This window comes from Grus americana, chromosome 28 (assembly GCF_028858705.1).
Source record: "Grus americana isolate bGruAme1 chromosome 28, bGruAme1.mat, whole genome shotgun sequence".
NCBI lineage: Eukaryota > Metazoa > Chordata > Aves > Gruiformes > Gruidae > Grus > Grus americana.
The window spans coordinates 886,644-909,325 of NC_072879.1; the positions used below are offsets into that span (position 1 = coordinate 886,644).

Sequence of the window (22,682 nt, forward strand, 5' to 3'; positions counted from 1 at the left end):
TGAGTCATAAAAACCAGAAGAAAACACCTTAAGGTATCTGGGTCAGAAATCTTGAATACTTCAAGTTATTAATACTCAGCTAGTCCAAATAACCAACATGAAGCATAAGACCTACTTTGAAATCTCATTCTTCCTCCTTTTCAAGGTCATCTTTTCTGGGGTAAATAGGAAATCAAGCCAAATTAAAACCAGAAGAAAAGAAAAAGTAAGTGAAGGCGGGGGAGAAGCTAAATTGCCATGAGCAGGGTCATCCAAACAGATGCTATTTTCTTTATCAAGATAAAACTGTAAGACACTTGTGAGAGGTAATGCAGACAGTAAGATCTAGAAAACTAGAGAATTCAGTGGTATTTAATTGCTATATTGCTTTAAGAAACTTGTATATTTGCTAACATCCACACGGAGCACTAGACCCCTCAAAAACTGCAAAGCAAATAGTCTAGTTCTAGGGATGCTTTCTGCAATGGTGCTGAAAATAAGTTTTTCCCTCCTGTACTAACAGTTAAAGAGCTTTTAACATGTAGTCTAAGTGCATGATTTGGAACCTATTCAGCTAGAACAGAGTCTTTATTGTTCCTCTGCCATTCTAAGGATCTCGGATCTGTCCTTGTCACTTATCTCTTGTCTCCGAAGGGATACCAGCATTTTCGGGACATTTATTACAAGCATCAACTGTTACACATGCAGAAGAGCTAAGAGCATGCAATTTAAGACACTGCTGACACTTTCAAGCTTAGGGCAATAGAAATTAACTATCTGCACTGTGCTACTCCTGCTCTGTACAACAATGATTTTTAAACTCCTTACTTCCCATGAAAAGAGGAAATACATTGTCTAGCTAAGAGACTCTGGAACTCAACAAAGACCTCAATTCTCTCCCCAGAGCTTCTGCAGGTATCTTTTAAGATCATTATCAAGGTTCTCTAAACAGCCTGCAACATCAGTTTTCTCCAAATGCTAAACAAATAATGGCTATATACAATACATGAATTCACTAGCATTTATGAAATGCTCGAGAATGCCTCAAACAGAGAGTGCATCATAGACATCAACTACTTAACCACCCACATTAGGGGGCAAAAAAAGAAAGCAGCTTACTCCCAGCAAGAATCACAATCTTCCATATGCAGCCAAGAAAAAAAAAAAAGTATCACAAAAAAGCCTCCAGCAAGATGGCTGAGGTCAGGCCTTCGGACTAACCATGTGCAGAAGAAATCATAAAGGCCTGGGAGTTGCCATGGACTGGTATTAACTTCAGCCAGGCAAAGAAAGCTGCCAAGCTTCCCTCCTACAGCTAGACTTGAAGGAAACCAAACCTGCAACTTGCACTCGTGCGGCAGCTGTGGATCCCCCACAACCTAAGGCTGACTTTGTTCAGTCTCTGCAGGAAACGAGGAGAAAGGGAGGGAAAGGGGAAAAGATTAATTGTAGGAGGGATTGCACAAATCTTTCCTTTTCTGAGTAGGACACAAAATGCATTTATTTGTTTCTCTATGAAATATTTAAAAATATTCCTCCCCTAATACATATTTTTACAAACCTGTAATAGTTTTGGCAGAAATTTCAAGCCCTGCCAAGAAAGCTACTCGGACTGAATCCTCAAAGAGAGGGAAAAATCAATTGCTGCTGTAAATGACGGTGTATTTCAGTGAGCATAGATTTAATATTGGGAAAGACTCCACTGATATTTCAACAGAAATAAACAACAGCAGACAAGTTATTTACAAATGTGTTTTAGAGAGATAGCTTGCCCCAGTTCTTCGCTGAAGTGATCTGCCACCAGCGAGCAGGGCCCTCACCTTCTCCCTCAACCACTTTGATTCTCTCCTCTTCCTCTAGATCTGTCCCTCTTTTCAGCTCCTCTTTTACTTTCACATCTTCCAAGGCTGTTTCAATGGCCATGACATCCCCAAGGGACTTCTGATCCTCTGTTTTATGTCTTCTGGGTTGACTTCTTTTTCTGTGAGACCTGGAAGTACAGAAGCATGATTTGACATAAATGAACAGTCTTCAATATATAAAACGATCACTGACTTAAAAAGCTGAATACAAAACAAAAGGATCTTCTTTGGAGAGAAAACACAAGGTAGCTAGCAACAGCTACAGGGCAAAACAGATATCTGAAAGGAAACAGATGAACCTCGCATAACACAACATTTAAGATCCATTCACAGCAACCATTAATTGTCCTGGTTTCCTGAAGAGCTTTTCCCCACCATTACTAATGTAAGCTCACGAGCTGCAGTTAAAATTATTTTAATTGTATTTTTAATCTATTTTGCTTGTATTTCAAAATATAGATGAAAATTTTTTATAAATTTTCCTTTCATCCTCTCCCTCCATTCCATCATTTCTTGTCATTCTGTACATAATTCCCTTTGGCAAACTGCTGGAAGTCTGCAAAGCATCATCTTGTAGCTCTGAAACATTAGCCAGCACCACTAAAAACACAGTAAAATGAATGCTTATAGCATAATCAATAGGCAGTCTATGATTTTTCACTAGTATAATTCACAGGGTCCAAGGCCTGGGAAGAAGTCTAACTAAAAAAAGCACATGTTACTATGCTCAGACTAATACTAACAAGCCAATAGCAATGCTGTTCTTCCTAAAGAGCCAACGTCACTAACGCAAAGAGATTACAGTAGCCTCAATGCAAAGACAACGGGAAATTCAGAAGTCAGGATAACGCCTTTCGGTTAGGACCCGGATTAGGAGCCAAGCACCCACACAGTCGCTTGTTCACTCCCCGCCTCCCCAGTGGGACGGGGAGGGAAAACAGGAAGAACAAGAGCCAGAAAACTTGTAGGTTGAGACAAAGACAGTTTAATAGGTGAAGGAAAGAGGGAAGCATAACAATAGAAAGAAATAAGCAAAGGAAATCCACTCACCAGCTCCTACAGGCAGAGCAACGCCCAGCCAGTCTCCAAACAATGGCCTCCTTGGAAGCCAAACCCCCCTTCTTTCTCCACCCCAGCTTTTATTGCTCACCGTAACATGTTATGGTATAGAATACCCCTTTAGCCATTTTGGTCAGCTGTCCCAGCCGTGTCCCCTCCCAATCTCTTGCCTGTCCTCAGGCTAGTCACTGGGCAGAGCAGGAAAAAGCTAAGCCTTGACACTGTGCAAGCACCGTTCAGCAACAGCCAAAACATCGGTGCCTTATCAGTGCTCATGTAGCCACAAATCCCAAACACAGCCCCATCGGCTGCTATGAAGAAAGTTAACTCCATCCCAGCCAGACCCAGCACAATTTTTTTTAAAAGAGCTATCAAATAACTGCTAGAATGTTGGGTTTAAGTCTAGCAAGCTCTCAAAAGAGACTGATTCAGAGACCTGCAAATTTTTTTTTTTTTTTACACCATTTTTAGCATGTACAGATTTTTTTGAAAGCAGCATCTTCCAAATGGCCTCCCTGTTCCAGGTCCTTGCATCTACCATCACGTAACAAACCGTAAAACACAATCACACTGCATCCATCAGCCCAAAACTCTAGAAAAGCCAAAATTCAGCTTCCCATCCTCAGAGCCCAGAAACTCAGCTGCTAATTAGATTTGGAGTATGATGAAGTTAAGAGCCCTAATCAGGTAACCAACAAAGAAGGGAGAAAAAAAATTCAACCTGAGATGAATGATTAGTAGAAAAGAAAGTTGATCCATATGCACAGTAATTTATAATTGCTAGACTCTGACCATATGGTAGCCCTCCAAGTATAGATGTTAACTTCACACCTGCAAGACATTCATTAGCAGGAACACAGAGCTGAACCCAGAAGGATCAACTTTTCTCTTCACCCATATTCTAAGTACACACCACCTTCTCTGCGGGGGAAAAGCAAGGTGGGAGGAGGAGATAAACCTGTAAGACTTTTCTGTTGCAGCTGGAACCTTCTATAGTTGGTGAAGAAAGCATCAGAGTAGACTCAAGTATTTCAAGCTATTTTTAGTAAAGTGTGTGTTTTATTCCCGTGGTGTAGAAATGCCAGGCAAAAATTAAATCACAAAGCTCTATACTCACAGTAGATAAAAAAGATCTTTTTGCAGTACTCTTCTCACTCTGAAGTTATGGAAAAATGAAGAGAGGCAGAAAGCACATAATTTAAAGAAACTGTGTTTCCAGAAATACAAGTTGAAGGCTGTACGTTTCCAGAAGTGAAGATGTTTTGTATCTGACAAATTCACATACCAGAAACGGGCTTTTTGTCGACTAGACTAAAACAGTCTCTCCCTGAAGCCATGAAGTAAACAAAGTTGAGTTTTCCAAGGTAACTAAGTATGAATGACCTTAGAAAAGAAGTAATATATCTCTCTGCAGAGTTTAAAAGCTACATTTTCTAAGAGCGCTGGCAAAAAAGCAGCGTTTGTACTCTTTGAAAAACAGACCGCAAAGTGACTCAAATTAAGTAGATACAACTGTGAAAAGGTTTGGGCAGAGGTGAATCCCATTCTTCCAGTAAAGTCCATCCTGCTGAGAAAAGTCAGTCTTCAAGTAAAATTACGTCTTTCCAAGACATATGTGTAGGAGAGAGACTACTGCTAAGCAGTATTCAACAGCTTCAAAACTGCTTCAGGATAATACTGGAATAATCTAGGAAACTAGATAAGGGGGAAAAAAAGTACCTGGATCTTCTGCAATAGCTCAGGTTAAGACAGAAGCAATAGGCTCAAGGGGAAAATAATCCTTGGTGTTCATATAGTACCTTACACTGTGCAAACACTACATATATTTAAGTAACCCTGAATAGCCATAGGCAGTAAAGAGATTCCCGATTTCCAGATGTGGAAGAAGATGATCCAGGGACCCAATGGAATTCAGACAGTCATTGCCCATAGAGCATAAATTGCAACTTCTGCCTCTCGGACTACGCTGCTCTTCCTGAAGCTCGCTATAGAGGGGATAGCTGAAAACATTTCAGGAAGGTAACCTCTGGAGTGGAGCAACATCGCAGAGGTCAGTTATCTGCCAAAATACCCTATTTATTATGTCTTTTGGATCATGGATTTAGTGGAGAACACGCTCTCCTATTTCAGTATTTGTAAAATAATGGACACATCATTTCACGTAGAAAAGGCAAGACACAGGACCACCAGTCCAAAGCAACAGCAGGTGACTGAAAACTCCTGGAAGACAATAAAGACCTGTGCTAGAGAAAGAGAGATACTCCTACTGGTATGTTATCTTTTTCTTTGATAGAATGCCTTAAATAAATCAGCTATCATCAAATTATTAGGTCAATAGTTTTTAAACTGTTACTCAAAGTCCCTATCAAAGACAGCCCCAGAAACCTAAAGCCTATTTAAAGCTTTTTTCCTGGATTTCAAAGAAGTGATAATGGAACTGAAATTACCAGCAGAATGACACCTGGATGAAGAGGTACAACTTCCAGAGACTGCCAACACTCACACCAGAGATTCAACAACTACTAGATGAGAGCAGAAAGAAGCAAGCTGTGTGTGCTACACCGCAAGCACTTTGGGGAACAGGCAGAGCAGGAATGAGAATGATGTAAAAAAGAAGGGTAAGGGAGCATATGGAAGGGCACACACTTTACATCTGAGTACATTAAAGCCCTTTGATAATTTGATTTCCTATAATACAAGAGGCTCATTCTTCAAGCAAGCTTGATAGGGAAGGAAAGTTCTCCCATCAGCAGCCCACGTCTAATACACTCTGGTTCAAGTCCACTTTCTGGGACAGCAGCAGCTTTTTATTAACTACCTACTTCCGTGACCAGTCAGCTTTATCTACAACCAGTTAATCATTACTACCGATTCAGCAGATCAGGTGTACACTCAAGAATGAAAAACCAGAACCAGCATGAGATAACTGAGCTTCTCTAATGATGCAAGAGATCTCAGAAAACTACAGAAAACCAAGATGAAGTCTGAGGAACCTCACCGCCCAAAGATTTTCTGTGCCCTTTCAAGGAAGCAGACATGAAAAAACTAACTGAAAAAGGAAAACACTTTCAGAGTTACTAGTTTAAGAAACTTGACAGGAAAAAGAATGAAGTCATTTAAGTTGATGAGGGAAGTCACGTACCGGTGTTTGTTGTCCTCTTCCTCATCTCCTATCCTATAAAGCAAGAGTCCAACAGTAAAAGGTTAGCATGCCAATTTTCAATTCAAGCATGCTGTAACACACAAACCCCACAAACTTGTAGAAAATTAATACAGAGATCAAAGGAAGCACAGAAAGGCATGCATAAAATCCCTTTTGCAATTAATGGGGTTTTTTTTCCTCCTGCTTTCTGATATGTGAAGCTATAAATGTTTATTATAGATTTTTTGTCTTCCAGAAGAGATGAGATGTGAGGGGGCACACAGTGTCCTACTTTTAGAAAACACGTGCTTCTATAACATTTAAAGAAAACAGAACAATGAGGGAGCACATTACCAAAGAAAAATTACAAGAGGAAGTGTTAAAAAAAGAAAAGAGAAAGAAGAGTTTGAACTATCCCAAAACAAGAATGACAGTGTTTAAAATATTAGCAATTAAATGCAGTGCTCAGACACAGCTTTTTTCCTTTTTTTTTTTCCCCCCTCTTTCTATCTTTACCTGCGAAGCAATTTAGCCTTCAACTCTGCCTTTGTCTCATTCCAGGCATCTAGTTCTGGGCTAGTCAGAGCTGTGGGTTTCATATGGTCCAGGACAGCAATGTCTTTTCCTTGTTTCCATAAATCGTAACGTTCTGGTTGCAGAACCCTCACAAACACATCCATTGAAATCTTCACCATGTCTTTGCGGCAAGTACACTGCAAGAGATAGCCAGACATCAGCACCATGTCAGATCAGAGGCACGTTTTCATTTCTCATCAGCTGAGTTTGTCTTTCTCCAAACTCACACTTGACCCATTCTGTCTGCAAGGACGATGCTGGGTTACTAGAGGGGGTCAAGTGCTATGAATCGCAGACACACATGTGGGTGTTTCAGCTTAATGGAAAGCTCAGCCTCTACCTGCCCTTGGCAAAACCAGAGGCAACACAAGTTGCCATGCTCATTGAGGGTAGCCAAAGACTGTTCCCAAGAATCTTCTCCCTCTAAGCCCACCAACCAAGCTAAAGCTTTCTAGTAGCTGATACCCAATTTACTACTCATCTACTGTCCAATAGTCATTAGATAGCAATAACTTTGGCTGATGTAGACCAGGTCTGAGTCTGATCTCAAACCTACATTCCCTCCATTAGGCAGTCTCCTGCGGAAAAGAGATTATTAATATCACTTCAGAACTGAAAAAAGCCTTTAAGGAACAAAAAGCCTAACCCAGTGAACAAGGCAGTTAAACTTCATAATTATACATCATGACGTTGCACATAAATCCTTCACAAGACTGTAGGGGAAATAAAAAAGGCTACAACAATAACTACATTCTGCACCTAAACCACATATGCCTAAGCCAAAGAAAATGTGCGTTATTCATTGCAACTAGCATATGCTTATTAAAATTAACCTCTGGAATTACACCCTTGCCATTGTACACGCCTGCACAAAGACCACTTACTTGGATATCCGTTTGCTCTGACGAAGCACAGAATTAACAGCCGGAGTCTAGCAAGGTGATTCTCACCCAGGACACAGATACCAGACTGAATGAGTCTTTATCAACTTTTAACCCAGAAGGCGGTACAGGATTGTAAAGGACACAGCAAGACACCAACACCCGCCTGTCTCACAGGGGCTGCAACTACAGCTTTGCTGTTGTGCATGAAAAGTTGAGCCCCCTTTTTAGTTCTGCTGTACGGTGCAAAGCTTTGCTTGGTACGCACTTGTACTAAATTGCTTTTCAACTTCGAATTGAGGATGAGGTAATTATAGCCACTCTTCAGGACTTGTTTTTCACCCTCCCTTCACACCTTTTCAAAACTATTCTATCCTTTCTCTTAGCAGAAATGCATGAAATTAGACTTGCTTCTCCTGTTTCTTCTTTCATTTTTCACCACCATTATTAAAAGATTTATGGCCGTAGTTATGAAGCCACTGAGAGTCTTTCTATACAGTTCTCAGCCATCCCACTTCCCTCCCAACTCCTGTTTTTCATTTTGCAAAGACCGCTGGCTACCTTCTGCTGCTCTGATGAGGACAGCAGCAATAACCTGAGCGTGCCGAGTGGGAAGGAGTATTTATGGACAGGCGCTTTCAGGAAAACTCCATTCATTTAATGAAAAATAGTGTGGGACAGAAAGGCTGGAAATGCAATTTGGCCAAAGAACAGCAGGAACACAGATGGGACCCATGCTTCAAATTCCTGGTCAGGCAGAAGCTTCTCACCGGCACCTCCATCAATACTGGCTTAAGGGATTTGTATTGAGCAGATTTTCAATCACTTTTCCTTAAGAAATTTTAAAAGCACCTGTGCACCGCTACAAAGAGGAATACAGAAGAGCACCCCACAGCACACATCATGGATGAGCTACGGAGATTGACCTCCTCTGCCTTTACAAAGTCTGAAAAATGGCTTAAAAGGGGAACAGTCCACTTTCTGATCCTAACCTGGAACCAACATGCTGCAGCACACAGATGTCAATTCCTTCACATCAAGCGGATCAAATCCCGAGTCGTACAGATCTAAAGGTCTCCCGTACGGTCTCCAACCACTGCCAGCTTAAGAGTCTCACCGAAATGTAAAGTATACACAGATTATGGAGAATCCACATACTGAGCTCTCTGGATGCTATTCAGACTGCTATTCAGAGAAATGACACTGTGGGCTGCAATCTCCAGCGTACCGCAACACCAGAAGTCTGCGGTAGCCAAGTTCTTTTCTTTACACAAATCTAACATGATGTATGTTTATATTTCAATTTTAATTTAATTTTATTGCTTTCACACTAGCAAGCATGAATAATTTACAAAGCCTCTTTCCTTTGGGGCTTCTTCCGGACCATACAGTTATATTTCCTCAGCTGCTGCAGTTGTGTCACATTCACGTTCCCATAATGGCCAGGGTATTTTTCCATACCCTTCCCTCAGACACAGCAGCGAGATCCTGCTTAATACAGCAGATGCTTCCAATACAACTGCAAGAGGGAACGTGCATGTGTGTGTTAGGGGTGGGAAAGGGAGGAGACTGCGGGTAGAGGAGGGCAAGAAATTTCCTTTGCAATTAATTACCTGCTCTATTCCATTAGAGCAGAACAAAAATAGCAAGCTTGTGTTTCCCTTTCAATGATACCCATTTCCATGTATTGCCTCCCCTTCCATATACAGAGTCGTATTTCTTTCAAAGTATTTAATTGTGGTCATAAATACATGTATTTCCTAAGGGATATTATGCCTACACCCCCCACCTCTGTCTCTCCCTATCCCAATTTCTGCAGAACATATCCTTCCAGATTCCATTTCCCACCCTCAAATTCTAACACTTTTATATATTTCATTATCATTAAACTTGATAGAAACAACAATAACAAAAAATTAAATTAACATATCTACACTTAAACACAAGCACTAAAGAGAGATATGAAAGCTTGTTTCCCTTATGCGAGCCAAAACTGAAGCACAAAGCCCCGATTCAGGCATTCACAGAACTCCTACATACCAGTAGACCTGTGAAAGATTTAAGAGTGATATGGTCACCCAAAGCACAGACCATGACTAAACGGCAACATGAAGGATACGCCTGTCACGTCAAAATGACGGGTGAGAAATGTAAGGAACTCTGAGATCTAATCAAATATCTTCACGTCTCTCTGTCGCTCCCTGCTTGGTAGCCAGACCACCACACCGACCCGCTCGGGAACAGCAAGGCTGTCAGAGCGACAGATCAAACAACAGAATAAGCAACAGAATAGTCAAAACCAGGACCTCTAAGGATCGACTGCAAGTCCTGAAAATAGGGGTGGAAAACAAAAATCAAAACAGTTTTAGGGTTAGCTCTGTGTCTTCGGACTCAAAACAGCAACAAGACAAGAGGCGCTTCCGTCTTCATCACATCTGCAGGAACTCGATTTGTTCCATCTCCTGAAGGCTTTTCCTAGCCTCACCTTGCCTTTTTCATAAGCTAACGACTTTGTTAACCATACAGGATAAGAACATGCAAAGGCAACTTCCAATCTAAGCACATGCAAAAATACTATAAGGAAATGCACAGAGTGAAGCACTTTTCAAACACAGAAACCCAACATTCTTCCTCTACTTGTTATTTTATTATCTGCTACTCAAAGTCGCAGACTGTGGTGAAATATCTGACCACACCAGGAACCCTGTCTCATCAATTACAACTCAAAGACTGATAGTGGGAAATTTGTGGCTACCGAATGTGTAACCGCTATTTATCTGCAATATTTTTTTAAAATATAAACACTAATAGGTCTATGTAAAAGGACAGTCAAATAAAAAGACTGTCTCCTTGAAGTAATAAAATCAAATGATGTATGGAAAAATACAACCTCGTTCAACCTCAACCTTCAGCATCATTTTTGTAAGGATATTTCCCTCACTTCCCAGCTATTAACACCAAATGGAACCCCATCTGTTCCCTAACATATAAAAAGTTAATGTAAAATAGCTGTTCTCTTTATGTAGAAATAGTCACAAAAATGATGTATTTAAATTGGCACCTCTGGTTCTCATGGAAAACCCCTCACATTTAGATGAAATCAGGGGGCCACTGCACAGTTATTTAAGACTTGGCTAGCCTCCCACTTTGCCTTAATGGAAATTTAAATATAAGAAAACCCAACACACTCAAAGTTGAGGTTCTTTCAGCTATTAGGCCATCATTAAATTGCAGACCAAAATCTTTGCTTAAAGCTTTACTATCTGCTTTTTCATAACAATGAAGCCTAAAAGCAAGTTACTGGGAAAGAAAGATGGTTACGTTCAAAAGGCAGCTGAGAAATTCCCGCAGTATATTACAGGAACACATATTGCTAACGCAGACAACACTCCTAAACCTCCCTCCATAAATTTCCAGGAGAAGGTATAAAGTTTCAGCTTTTGGGAGAAACAAAGTCCTCCCAGTATAATACTCTTAAACAGCTATCTAATTTGTTACTGGATTAGAGACGTGTTACTTGAGATCTAGGTAATACTCATCCAATACGACAGAATAAACTCGTTTGGGCTCCAGTTTGATTTTCCTTCCACTCAGCCCCTGTACAGCAATGCTCTCACAAATAGCCAAGGTTTCAAAAAGTGACAAAGGCGCCTGAAGATGAGTGGCAGGTATTGTGCAAGTAAATGAGGAGTTAAACTCTGAGAAGGAGAAAAACCTAAAACGCATACTTTGTGTGTTTAATGGTTGGTAGTTGAAAGCTTGTGGGAAGGAAGATGAGTCTTGACCCCCTGTTTCTCGTGTAATTACCAGCATTGCCGTAAGTCTCAACAACAAACCAGTTCATTAGGAAATCCACTGGAAATCCTCTACAGAGCTTCATAAACAAAACAATTAGGCAAAGATTTCCAAGGACTCCCCTTGGTCCCTGGCTGCAGGGCACGCTTTCTCCTTGCCTGCTTCCTTAACTCGCTTCCGTAATGTTCCATGCTGATTTTAGTGGCTAAGTGGCAAGTGGTGTTAGCTGGGGAGTTCGATTTACCCCGCTCCACTCCATTTGTAATAAGAGTATTCTGGTTCAAGATATAATATAAAAATGCTACATGACATGCTTCATTTTAGGCAAATAAAATACTAACCCATCCCAACTGGCATTGGGCTTCGGCTGATATGTTACAAGGAGATTTCTTCCTTTTTTTTGCAAATCTATTTTTCACCCCCTGCCAGAATTCTTTTTTATCTTTTACTGTGCTGTAGACTACACCTGCAAGGATGCCGATGACTACTGCATCTATCCCAAAGAGATGCGATCCTCATTCCTGCAAGACAAACACAAAAACCCTCAGCGGAGGGGCGGGGGGGGAAACCAGCTCGGGAACTGACGTGGCTTGGCGAAGATCTACGGCTCCAAACTGACAGACACACTAGATGATTCTTGCTAAGTGACTGAAGTTCTCCTTTTATCCTCCTGTTTGATCATCTGCTTTTTATTCATTTCTTTTAAAAAGAAAGCTAAATGCTGGGCTGTATTATGCACCTGTAAACCAACAGATGAAGTAGTAAAATCCACCATTTCGTATCCCATGGACGACAACAAAGATCTATAGGCAGTTTGTAGAAACATGAATAATTATGTTTGGCAGAATATGAAGTGTCAGTATCTAAAGTGACAACCCAAGATTTGCTTCGAGCGCACTATGAAATTCTTTCCCCTGGTAATAACGAGTATTCTTCAGTAACGTTTTTCAAAAGGATACGAAGCTGAAAATACATTTTTTGCAACACCAAATGCTACAACTTAGAATCAAGGGAGGGATGATGTATAAATAAAGGAGGCAAGATACTGTATATCAATCCTAAAGGAAACAGCAATCAAGACCCCTCTGAAAACCGCACACCAAACGAAGAGCTTCTGGCTCTTTCCTGTAATAATTCTGACCTTCCTGCACGTACTTTCGAAGCAGGGAGAGAGTCAGGCGAGTGCAGAGCAGAAGCAAGATCTGAATCCCGATGACAGAGATTAGAAAGCGCCCACCTATGAGCCACCCCTGGAAACCCGTGAAACTGCTAACTGCCACTAGGGAACCAAGCTGGAAGAAAATTATAAGCATGGCTATCAGCAAAGACAAATAATGAAGCAAAATGGAGTTAAAAAAAATACAAGAGGCTGTTCATAAGCAATCTACTCTTAGTGCACGATAATAAAGAGTGGGCTTTATTTTTAAAGTGTTCTTCATGCACAAAGCGAAGAGGCAGAAGGGTAAAAAATGTTGCCTTTCAGTACACTGAAGGAATTTCTGTGGAGGACATCAAAAAGGAAAGGTACCTGATGGGAAAGTTTAATGTCAATTCACAGCTACTTCACACTTCCACACTGCCTTTCAGAGCTCTAACATCACTATTTCTGCAATTCTTGAACAGAATGCGCTATTTAGTTATTTATTCTTAGGTGGAACGTAAGACTGCTCTTCTTTCTTCGCATCTATGCCCCTGCACGCCACGCTTGAAGCAATTCCAATGGAGCAACACCAGCTGCGCAGGAAAGCACAATGCTACGGCAGCTTTTAAAAGGGATTTTTGATGGCCTTGCCATACTAGCATCTCCAAAGCCAGATGACCCTTAAGCCTCTGCTCTGACACATGAATGATTGGGGCTGGTAGACTTTATCAGGGACTCCTGTGTGACAAAGAAGCTGAACGAATAAGCTGCAGGGAACACATTCTTCACATCGCTATTTACTGAGGCCACAAAGCACACCACAACCTCCGCACCATAAATCACAGGGTTAGTGAGGCAGACAGAAAATGGGAGACTGTGTCAACCCAGCAACATCAGGGCTCCACGGGTTCAGGGCAGCTTTCTGTCCCAGAGATCCAGCAGTCTCCACGGCAGGCTCTTGGAGAGTCACCCGGAGCTGGCAAAGTCATTACTAAGCAGCATTCAAAAGTCAAGAACAGCATTCTTCACGCCCTGCAGTAATTAAGCTAAAGTAAATTAGGCTGAGTAGCATAAATAGGCCTAGTATGTTTAAAAAAATCCGTTTAAAAAAACCCCACAGATCCTTCCAGTGCGGTGCTCTAAGGGTTACACCAAACACTGAGCAGAGAGGGAGGCAAGCTGCCCCAAGTCATCGCTGCCCCCGAGGCAGAAATGTCCCATTTGCCATGAATCAAGTCCTGAACAGTTTATAATTACACTCTGGATTTAAAATTGGTCTCTCAGATGCCCCCTCTCAAGGGCAGGACACCCAGAAGGGACAGGCCAGGTACCCCGGTAGCACTCATCCATCCAGAAGGATGTCAGTCGTTAAGTCCAGCAGCAGCCGGGCATCCTGAGGACTGCAATCCCGGAAACCTTCAGGGTGTATTTTTTTTTTCTGCTAAAACAAGTGCAAGTGTTCTTCCTTCATTAACAAAAGTGAAGACAAGCAACCTCCCAATCAGTACTTCAGGAGGAGATCTCAGAAGAGAGCTGACAAAATGAAGCTCCAAGACAGTTTCGGAAAAATAGAACCGTCTCCTTTCCACCTCAGCATGAAAAATACCGTAAAAATTCCTCTTTGTTGCACAGAGTCAGTGCTTTGTGGAGAGTAAAGCATTAGGGATCTTTACAAATAATACAAAAAAATAAGCACAAAGAAGGTGGAAGATTTTGTACAAGAGGAATTTTTTAATCTCTTAAAAAAGTCTAGTATGGAAAATAATTTCCATAGTTTATTTTTATAAGTATTCTAAGCATAAAAGGTCTAATTAGTTAGTTAAGACGTACATACAAAGTACTGCAAAAATACAATTCTGATTTCTCTTATTTCAGAGACCAATGTTACAGTATTACCAAACAGTTTCTGCAGAAACCTCACTAATTTTATTTCCTTGGAAAATAAGTGCATCTTTTAAGAGAAAACTAACTAACATCTGAATAGTAAGAAGTAAGCTTCAATTTTACAACAAACATTATATGCTAGACAACTTTAAATCACAAATACTCCAAATGTAAATTTGAGATCTGTTATTCCAATATTATACTTAAAAAACCCATGTCAGGAGAGGGTTCGAAAGCAATAAGCTATGTAAAAGACCACAGACTGAGATCCAAAAGGCACGTCTCTTGAAGATGACTTTATATATCAGTAAAATGCAAACAGAAGAGTCTTACTTGTCTTTCCCCTTCTCCCCAGAGAAACAACTAAGCAGCAGAGCAGGATGGAACTGCATGGGAGCGGAGATCTGTATGGGGACACTGGGCAGGATGAGATGACGGCTACTTATTGCAGAATGTAAAATGGAAGATTTGGGAAGGAAGGGCAACTTGACCAGATTTTGTATCGAGATAGATAATTCCAGCACTATCTCTGGAATAAAGAGGGGATAAAATGAAGGTATGAAAATGTCAACCGATAGTAACACAGACGTTCTCACCCAGGAGCGTCTGCTATTAATATAAAGGAATGTGGAAGAAATTGTTCCCCTCCCATCCACTTATTTCCATCCACCAGTTTGCTAAAGAAATAGAAAAGCTGACCTACAAGGTATACTTGAATTTCTTGTAAAACTGTACACTTGAAAGTGTCTTTTTGAATACCAGGAGACTTACAGGCCACCTCGACTTCAGGAATGACACTTCACTAAAACACTTGCCTTTAGAAGGGTTGTTTAGTCAAATACAGAGCTATCGAGACCCTCTGTCTGTCCATGGTTGCATCCAAGAGTTTTCAGAAACAAAGCAAATCAAAACAGTAATGCAGAAAGGAAATGCAGGCTCATGTAGCAAAACAAAAAGGAAAACAAAACTGATGGAAAGGAATGAAAATGATCATTCCCTGCTTTTCATTCACCAGGCCTTCTTCAACAACCAAACAGAAAACATGACAAAGAGTTAATGGAAGACAAATGACTGAAGAACTCCCAACTATGGAGTACAAAAGAAAGTATTTCTCCCTCATTTTCTAGACCCTGCCTATGTAGGTAAACATTAACTACAGTATATAGAAATAAATTCATCCCTGCTCAACTGTATTATTTAATCAGTAATGTTAAGGTCTAAAGCAGAGTATTCAGACTACAGCTGACTCCTCAAATACTGTGCCAGTATCTCCAACACTACAAAAAACCCTTTTAACTCATTTTTTCTGGTTCTCTTTTTACTTTGCACACGGTTGCACGGATTGATACTCCTGTTAGTCAAACAGGACTGCATCTTGAAAAAAGCATTCCCTGCCAGAGCTTGATCTCCCCATGCAGCACAGCACAGAGTGATGAAATGAATTCCCATCACGTATTTGGAAAAACCTAGTGACAGCACACCAGGATTATCTACGGGAGCCCCAAGATGAACTGAAGGTCTCTCTCCCATCTCTAGACAACTAACTGACAGATGTGCTGTTCAACAACAGCTTTTCACACAGATCAGGTGGAAAAGGCAAGCTGTGGTTGGCCTCAAAGTCACCTTGACTGGAAAGAAGTCAGCTGCAACACAAGGTTCCTCGAGGACAGATGGAGACATTTACATTGACAATAAATGGGATAACAGTTAAAGAGCTGTTAATTCTTACACTTCTGGGCACAATGTCCAGCTGTAGGCAAAACATCTATTTCCCAGTGGTACACCACCATATAATTAAAGACATGAAGTAAAGGAGAATGTTATTCCCTTCCTTGGAATCTAAAGAGACTGACGTTTGCCAAGAACAGAGAGCAATCAGTCCTGAGGATTTATACACATCATGAGAGATGACATGAATTTTGTCTGTCACATACCAGCACTCAGCGTTGAAGCTAGAGAGAAGCAATTATTAGAAGCATCAGCAAATCGGACTGAAGAGGCAAGCACCTGCTGTAGCTAAAAAATTGAAACAAGACCAGGGCAAATCTAAAGAGAGAAAGCAAAGAATTCTGCTGAACGTTTGCGGTAACCCATGTGCCAAAAGCCACCAGGTCCCAAATCGCCCACCTGAGCCTGGGACATGCTAAACAGATACTGGAGACATCTGATACTGATGAAGACACAAATTTATCTCTGCGTACTGGCCCTATGTTTAGTTAATAAAGATGTTTTGGTCAACACATTCTTACAGTAAAAGGCTACTTGTCAGCAATGGTTACAACCTCCATCTAAAGACGTGAAACCCAGCATCACATCCCAGGTATCGTTATACATATACCCTTCCCATTCCTTCACATCAACTTCTCCTAAGCAGTTCTGAAAGAGACTCCAAAACCTCTCACTGGGTTCTCAGAAAGCTTTGAGCCAAACAGGACAGCTAGTTTATTCACTTGGGTATTCACCAAACCAACTTCCACTTGAATTTTTAAGCATCTGTTCATCCTGGCTACACGTTTTCAGAGATACAAGCGTATTTACCCACTAGCCGTTTCCTACACAACTCTGCAGCCATTGTTTTTTTTTTCCCTAATGCTGATATTTGTTCTATAATTAGAGCAGAGCCATCTTTAAACTTCAGTCTGGTTATTATGTATTTTTACAGCCTAGGCAGGTTCTGCTGTGGTTAGCAGAACATTTCATCCATCTGGCAGGCAATTAGCACGGCTCTGTCTACGTTTCTCTGAGGTGAGCCATTACCTCCCCATGCGAGCTCTCTCCTACGCTATGCCATTGACATGTATCGCTCTCAGTAGAGCAGAATCCAAATTTCGTCCCCAGGATAATGTCCAGGAGAACACTACAACTGCCTAATTTTGAACCTTATCTTGTCGCCGATCTCATGAGTACTGGTAGGACTTGTCGCTGTATTGCTAACCTGAGGAAGGGAGAAGAATCGCCTTCCGGCCAACTGGCTCCAGCGCAGTAAGGGTATGTACTTGCAGAGTGCCAGCCAGGCAAGAGTTTCCAAGGATTTTATGAACGAGGACATGACGAGAAAAAACAAAAAACCTGCTCTGATATGGGCAAGGATAATCTAATTGTGCCTGAGAGCACAGAAATCAATATAGTTGGATTTTGAATTTAGTAAACCTGCAGTAGTTAACAAAAAAATCACACACTCCAGGATGCGTGTCTCTGCAAATTCTCTCTCCACAAATGTGCAGGCAGCTCGAGTGTACACACTCAGCTGATATTTCATTAAGTCCCTGTTTAACTTAAAATGAGATTTAAACAAACCTTTTGCCCTTACAGTGTAACAGCATTCATACCTCATCTGGAACCTGATAGTAAGGTATCAAAGGGTTAATTAACATGTATGCAGTGCGTGGTTTAGGCAATATTAAATGGAAATCGCTGAACAGACAAGTGTCACTGAGTGCAATGGAAATAAATTGGGCGTCTCCTTCCGCACTTCAACTTTTTCTCCCTAGATTTGCTCAGAGCTCTCTATGCTGCTTGTTCAGTAATTTCATGCTACGCTGCTTAACAATGTAAGCATGGAGGCTCAATCTAAAACTGCACTTCCCAAATGTCACTTGTTTGTGAACACATGGCTGAACCCAAAATTGCTTTTAATATTAGAGTGGTGCCTGCTGGCATTGCTGTAGTTAAGGGTCTGTCAGAATTTCCATGATAAACCCCATTTTCTGGGGTGTAACACCATGACCATTTGCTACAGATAAACCTGGTATACAAGGTCACAGCAGACAAACACGATGTTTAAAATTTACAAACCAAGTTTGCTTGGCTATTTTTGAGTTTAAGACACACTTAACACTGATTTGAGGTCTCTTACAGTTTTAGGTTTTTCTTACCATCCCTTTAACTCCAGAACAAATTCATATGTACGACTCCCACTCCACCGGGCTCTGGAGCCTCGATTACTGCCACAGGGTCTGGTCTACAGCCTTGATGGGATATGAAGAGATTACAAACACCAACGTGGGGGACAGAGGGGACAAATACCTAACTTTTCAGAGGATTCTTCTGTTATGAGAATCATCTCAGTTGCTATTAATAGCAATTTAGAGGTGTTACCCCACTGGCACAGTGAGTTTGTCTGTTTTATATTTCACGGTGTATTTCATTTTTCTATTTCACGGCACAGCCACTAGCATGCCTAACAGAAAACGCTTTTACACCACTGTAGTTTCAAAAATGAAATAATAAAATCTATTTGTTTCTTTTAGAAAAGGAGAGCATTCAAATGCTAAATTTGTAGGCTAACAGTGGAATCCTTGAAACTATGGGCTGAATATTACTGAAAAAAAATAAGCAAGACAGACATTTCACCTTTCGGGAACCTGATCGGCTGAGCTTGCTTTCCATGGGCTGAGCTTCTCGGACACCAATTATTGCGCCATCGGATAGCCAAAGACTGCCTGCCTGCTGTTGCTGAGGGGGGAAGATAGAACACCAAAGAGGGGGAAAAGCAGGGAAAAAAGCTCCCATGGGGTGACAACCATCTTCCTTTTCTAGTTGGGTTAACGATGTTCACTTATTAAAAAAGAAAAATAGGAAGAAACAGCATGAGGATTTTTGGTGATTCTACAAGATCCCTTGAAGCCTGCAGTGCCAGAAACAGCACTAGCCTCCAGAAGCCAAAAAGAGCGACTCACGTTAGTCACAAAGCAGCCGCTCAGGCTGATTAACACACAACATTGATGGCTACTGAATAGAATTCTGTGCAGAAAGTTTCAGCTTGGCTCAAAAACAGCCCAGGGCATTATAGCAAGAAAGTGGAGGGTTAAGAAGGGCGCTGGCAAGGACCCCAGGATCCCAAAGCTGAGAAGAGAATGATGCCATTCAGTAATCACCTACCTTTTACTGCTCTCAGAATATAAACCTTTGTAAAGGAAAAATGGACATCACTACATTGTTCCACAGATTTGAGACACAGGAGTACTTGCAGTTCATTTTGAACAGAGTTGGTTTTGCCCAGAACAAAGCATTAGGACACATTACAAAAGTTACAGAGTCCAGCTGAGTTCACAGAAGAAAAGAAAGATGCTATTCTAGAGTGAAAACTAAGTCTGCCTTTCTGGAAAGGAACATCTGAGGCAATTTTCAAATACCACCACATACACCCCCCCCAGCCCGTAATCATTTATCCTCTCCTCAAAGACTGTGTGGAACTGATCCCCAATTTGAAAATTCACAGATCCTATTGAATCAGTTAAGCTGATCAGTTATACTTCACACTTAAAAACAAGAGAATGCAGTATGTGTGCTGTCCTGAAAACCATCACTGACTCAGAACTGTCAAAAGTAAAAAAACATACAAGAAGTTTGCCCTACTGAGAAATAGCCGCACAAAGTCATTTCAGCACGACTCTCCTCTTCAAACTTAACTGAATGCATAGATTAGAGAAATTCAGATATTTTCAGAAGGTTATTACCACAGTCTTGTTAAAGCTTAAAAGAATTTCCAGCTTATTGCTTCCCCTTCAGTGTGTACCTAATTTACTAGTCTCAAAACAACCTCTTCACAAGGTGTATGTAACATCAAGCATTTAAGAAAGTCATTACTGCGCCCTCAAAATCACACAAATTATCAAGAGGCATAAAACAGCAACATGGCACAATGAAAGAGCACACTGTCGAAACGATGGCACTTTCCATTTTGTTCTTGAGGGTAAGTCTCCCACTCTCATTCTTTTGCATTTCATGAGCTAGTGGTTTTAAGTAACCCTTCATCCCAACAGACACCTACTTGGGTGGCCATTTTTCCATAGTCAATCCATCGCAAAGTGGCGAAATTGGTAGACTCAGCACAGTTGAAGCCATGATTGAAGCCAGCATGGTAACCGTAAGGAAATGTAATCATAAACTCTCCGGCTTCCTGGGTGATCTGAAAAACAAAAATAAAAGGAAGAGATACCCCATAGATCAGTTGACACAGCAGCTTGAGAACAGAGACCTATAAAAAAATTCACTGGTTAAATCTCTCTCTCTCAACTGGAGGGTAGGCAGAACGGTCATTGCCAACTCTTGGCTAAACCTGGAACAGTTTCTTGTTAACCTCAGAAATACTGAAGTATTTCTATTAAGGAGAAAAGACAGTACAATGGATGGAAGGGGTCACAAGACCTGAACTATTTAAAACACTTTAGCCCCAAGTCTACACTCCCACCATGATGCTAGCGGAGCCAAGAAAACTGGATTTCCCTCCTAACGTGCACTCTACATTGCAAGGTCCTACTGATGTTCTTTCACTGCACTTATTTCCCCACTGACATTTATCAGTCTTACTCCCATTTGTTCACCGATAAGTCAAACACCCTAAAAATTACAGCCCACCATTTGTCTACTTGAGTAAAATCAACACACCAATAAGCATTATGGACATTATTAACATAAGGGTTAAAAACTCTGCAGACTACAGCTGTATTCAGAGGCCAATCCATTTGCAATGCTTCTCAAAAATCCTCTTTTTAAATCTTATGTGGAAAAGACAATGGGGAAAAAAGGGAATTTAACTGTTAGAGTATGGCACCGATCATAAGAGCGACTGGCAGTGATACAGCACGCTTGGAGCAATCCTTCCAGCCCAGCTCTCCCACTTAGCAAGCGTGCGACAGCACCTCCCTTCTACGGACTAGGAAAGAGGCAAAATGTGACCTTCCCTGTCTTTCCAACCCAGAAGTGCTGACAGACCTTTCACAGCAGTCACACGCCAAGCAACTCCATTTGGATTCCTTCCCACCAGCACTAACTCACAACACAGCGGTTCACAGCCTATAGAGTTCAAAGAACTCACACCTATAAAAACAAGGATGGGTCCAAATAGAAAATGTAAACAGACAGAACTTAAAACATTTACCCACTTGGCTGGACTAACACCTAAACTTGCTAATGTTATTAACATTAGCAGAATAATTAAAAAAAAAAACCAAAGAGAGAAAATAAAAGCTGCTATGATAATACAAGAAGCTTCAGCAGTATTTCTGCATGCTGAAGTCCGGTCTGTACCCAGCTTCACAGAGCATCCTCCCATCCAGCCCCCTCCATAAATCAAAGCAGAGTGGTAGACTGCTAACTTCAGAAGACGGAAAGATTATGTTTCTGTCAGGAAATCTACATCCTGGTGTCTTCATTTGGAGCCCACAGTGTATGTCCTCCGTGTCACTGTTGTCAACATTATCCCTACAATAAATTAGAAAGCACTCAAGATGATGGATAGGCCATGCAGAAAAGTAATAACTATTGAAGGAAAGCCAGCGCAAACTGCCACTCATGGAGAAAGCCCTAAATTTACTGACTTCTGCAAGCTCTTGAAGAATAAATGGAGAAATCAATAGGAGATTACAGAAATACACATTTTTAATTATTAAAAAGCCCTAGTATTGATCTGTTTCTTTTTTTCCAGAAGTAAATACCATTATAGAGATTTATAAATGCGCGCCTATTCACTTCATTGAAATCTGCCAAGAATTTAGATGAAGGGATCCTATCTCTGGTTCTACAGAAAAATAGCACATTTTCACTCTCTCTGAATAATAGTGATCCTCCTTCAAAAGCTACTATTTCAGGACAGGAGGTATTCAGATATAGGCTGCTCAGACTAAAGAGATCTCCTCCTCCTTTTTACATTTAAAAACATCCTTTCAGTGAGTGCCATAGAGAAGAGAGAAGCTATCATAAAAAACACGCTTCCCCACCCACGTTCTGTAAACCAGGATCAGGAATTGTATTTAAGTAACACATTAATAATCCCCCTTCCTTTGAAAAAGAAAGTTTGGTTTTGACAGTAATATTGTCCTCTATGTGTACAATGGTCTCTCCTATTTTTTGGAAAAAAATAGGGAGACAAAAATCAGATTCTTAGCATTAAGATTTCTACATATACTCAGTATGAAGGAGACACCAGACATCAATCTGCAAAAACCCTTCACGTCACAAATCAGAAGATTCATAGTGGGAAACCTAGCTAAGCAGGCAAAGACTTCTTACCAAGCAATAAATTAGAAACTCCTGCATGTAAACCACTTTGTATCCCATCCCTATCACCATACAGCTCAGTAAAGCCGACTCAGGATAAGTGTGGAAGGAAAGTTTTCCTCTACTGCCTTTTTACACACTCCTTTGCTTCTCTGGCTTGGTTATTGATCAGAAATCACTTAGTATGTAATTCCTAGTCAATGCTGCTTTCCTCAGATAGGTGGAAAAGCAAACACACAACAATGTATTATTCTGGAGAAAAACAGGCCTACCTACAACACTGACACATTTAAAGCCCTGCAAGAATTTCCTTCGCTTTCTGGCCCCCGGCAGACCCAAGAGCACTGCCCCAACACGCTACC

The 22,682-nt window shown here is 41.0% G+C and overlaps 1 protein-coding gene across 4 annotated transcripts in view; it reads right to left on the reverse strand.

Annotated features, from left to right (window-relative positions):
- KDM4B (lysine demethylase 4B) overlaps positions 1-22,682 on the reverse strand; it is a 90,868-nt gene that overhangs the window by 27,146 nt on the left and 41,040 nt on the right. For 2 of the 4 annotated variants that reach the window (XM_054805198.1, XM_054805197.1), the window contains exons 8-11: positions 20,093-20,230; positions 6,559-6,755; positions 6,043-6,075; positions 1,800-1,969 (exon numbers count right to left, since the gene is read on the reverse strand). In XM_054805198.1, coding sequence (XP_054661173.1) covers positions 1,800-1,969; positions 6,043-6,075; positions 6,559-6,755; positions 20,093-20,230 — 538 coding nt within the window. The remainder of the gene's footprint in view (positions 1-1,799; positions 1,970-6,042; positions 6,076-6,558; positions 6,756-20,092; positions 20,231-22,682) is intronic. The other 2 variants (XM_054805200.1, XM_054805199.1) reach the window with 1 other exon arrangement.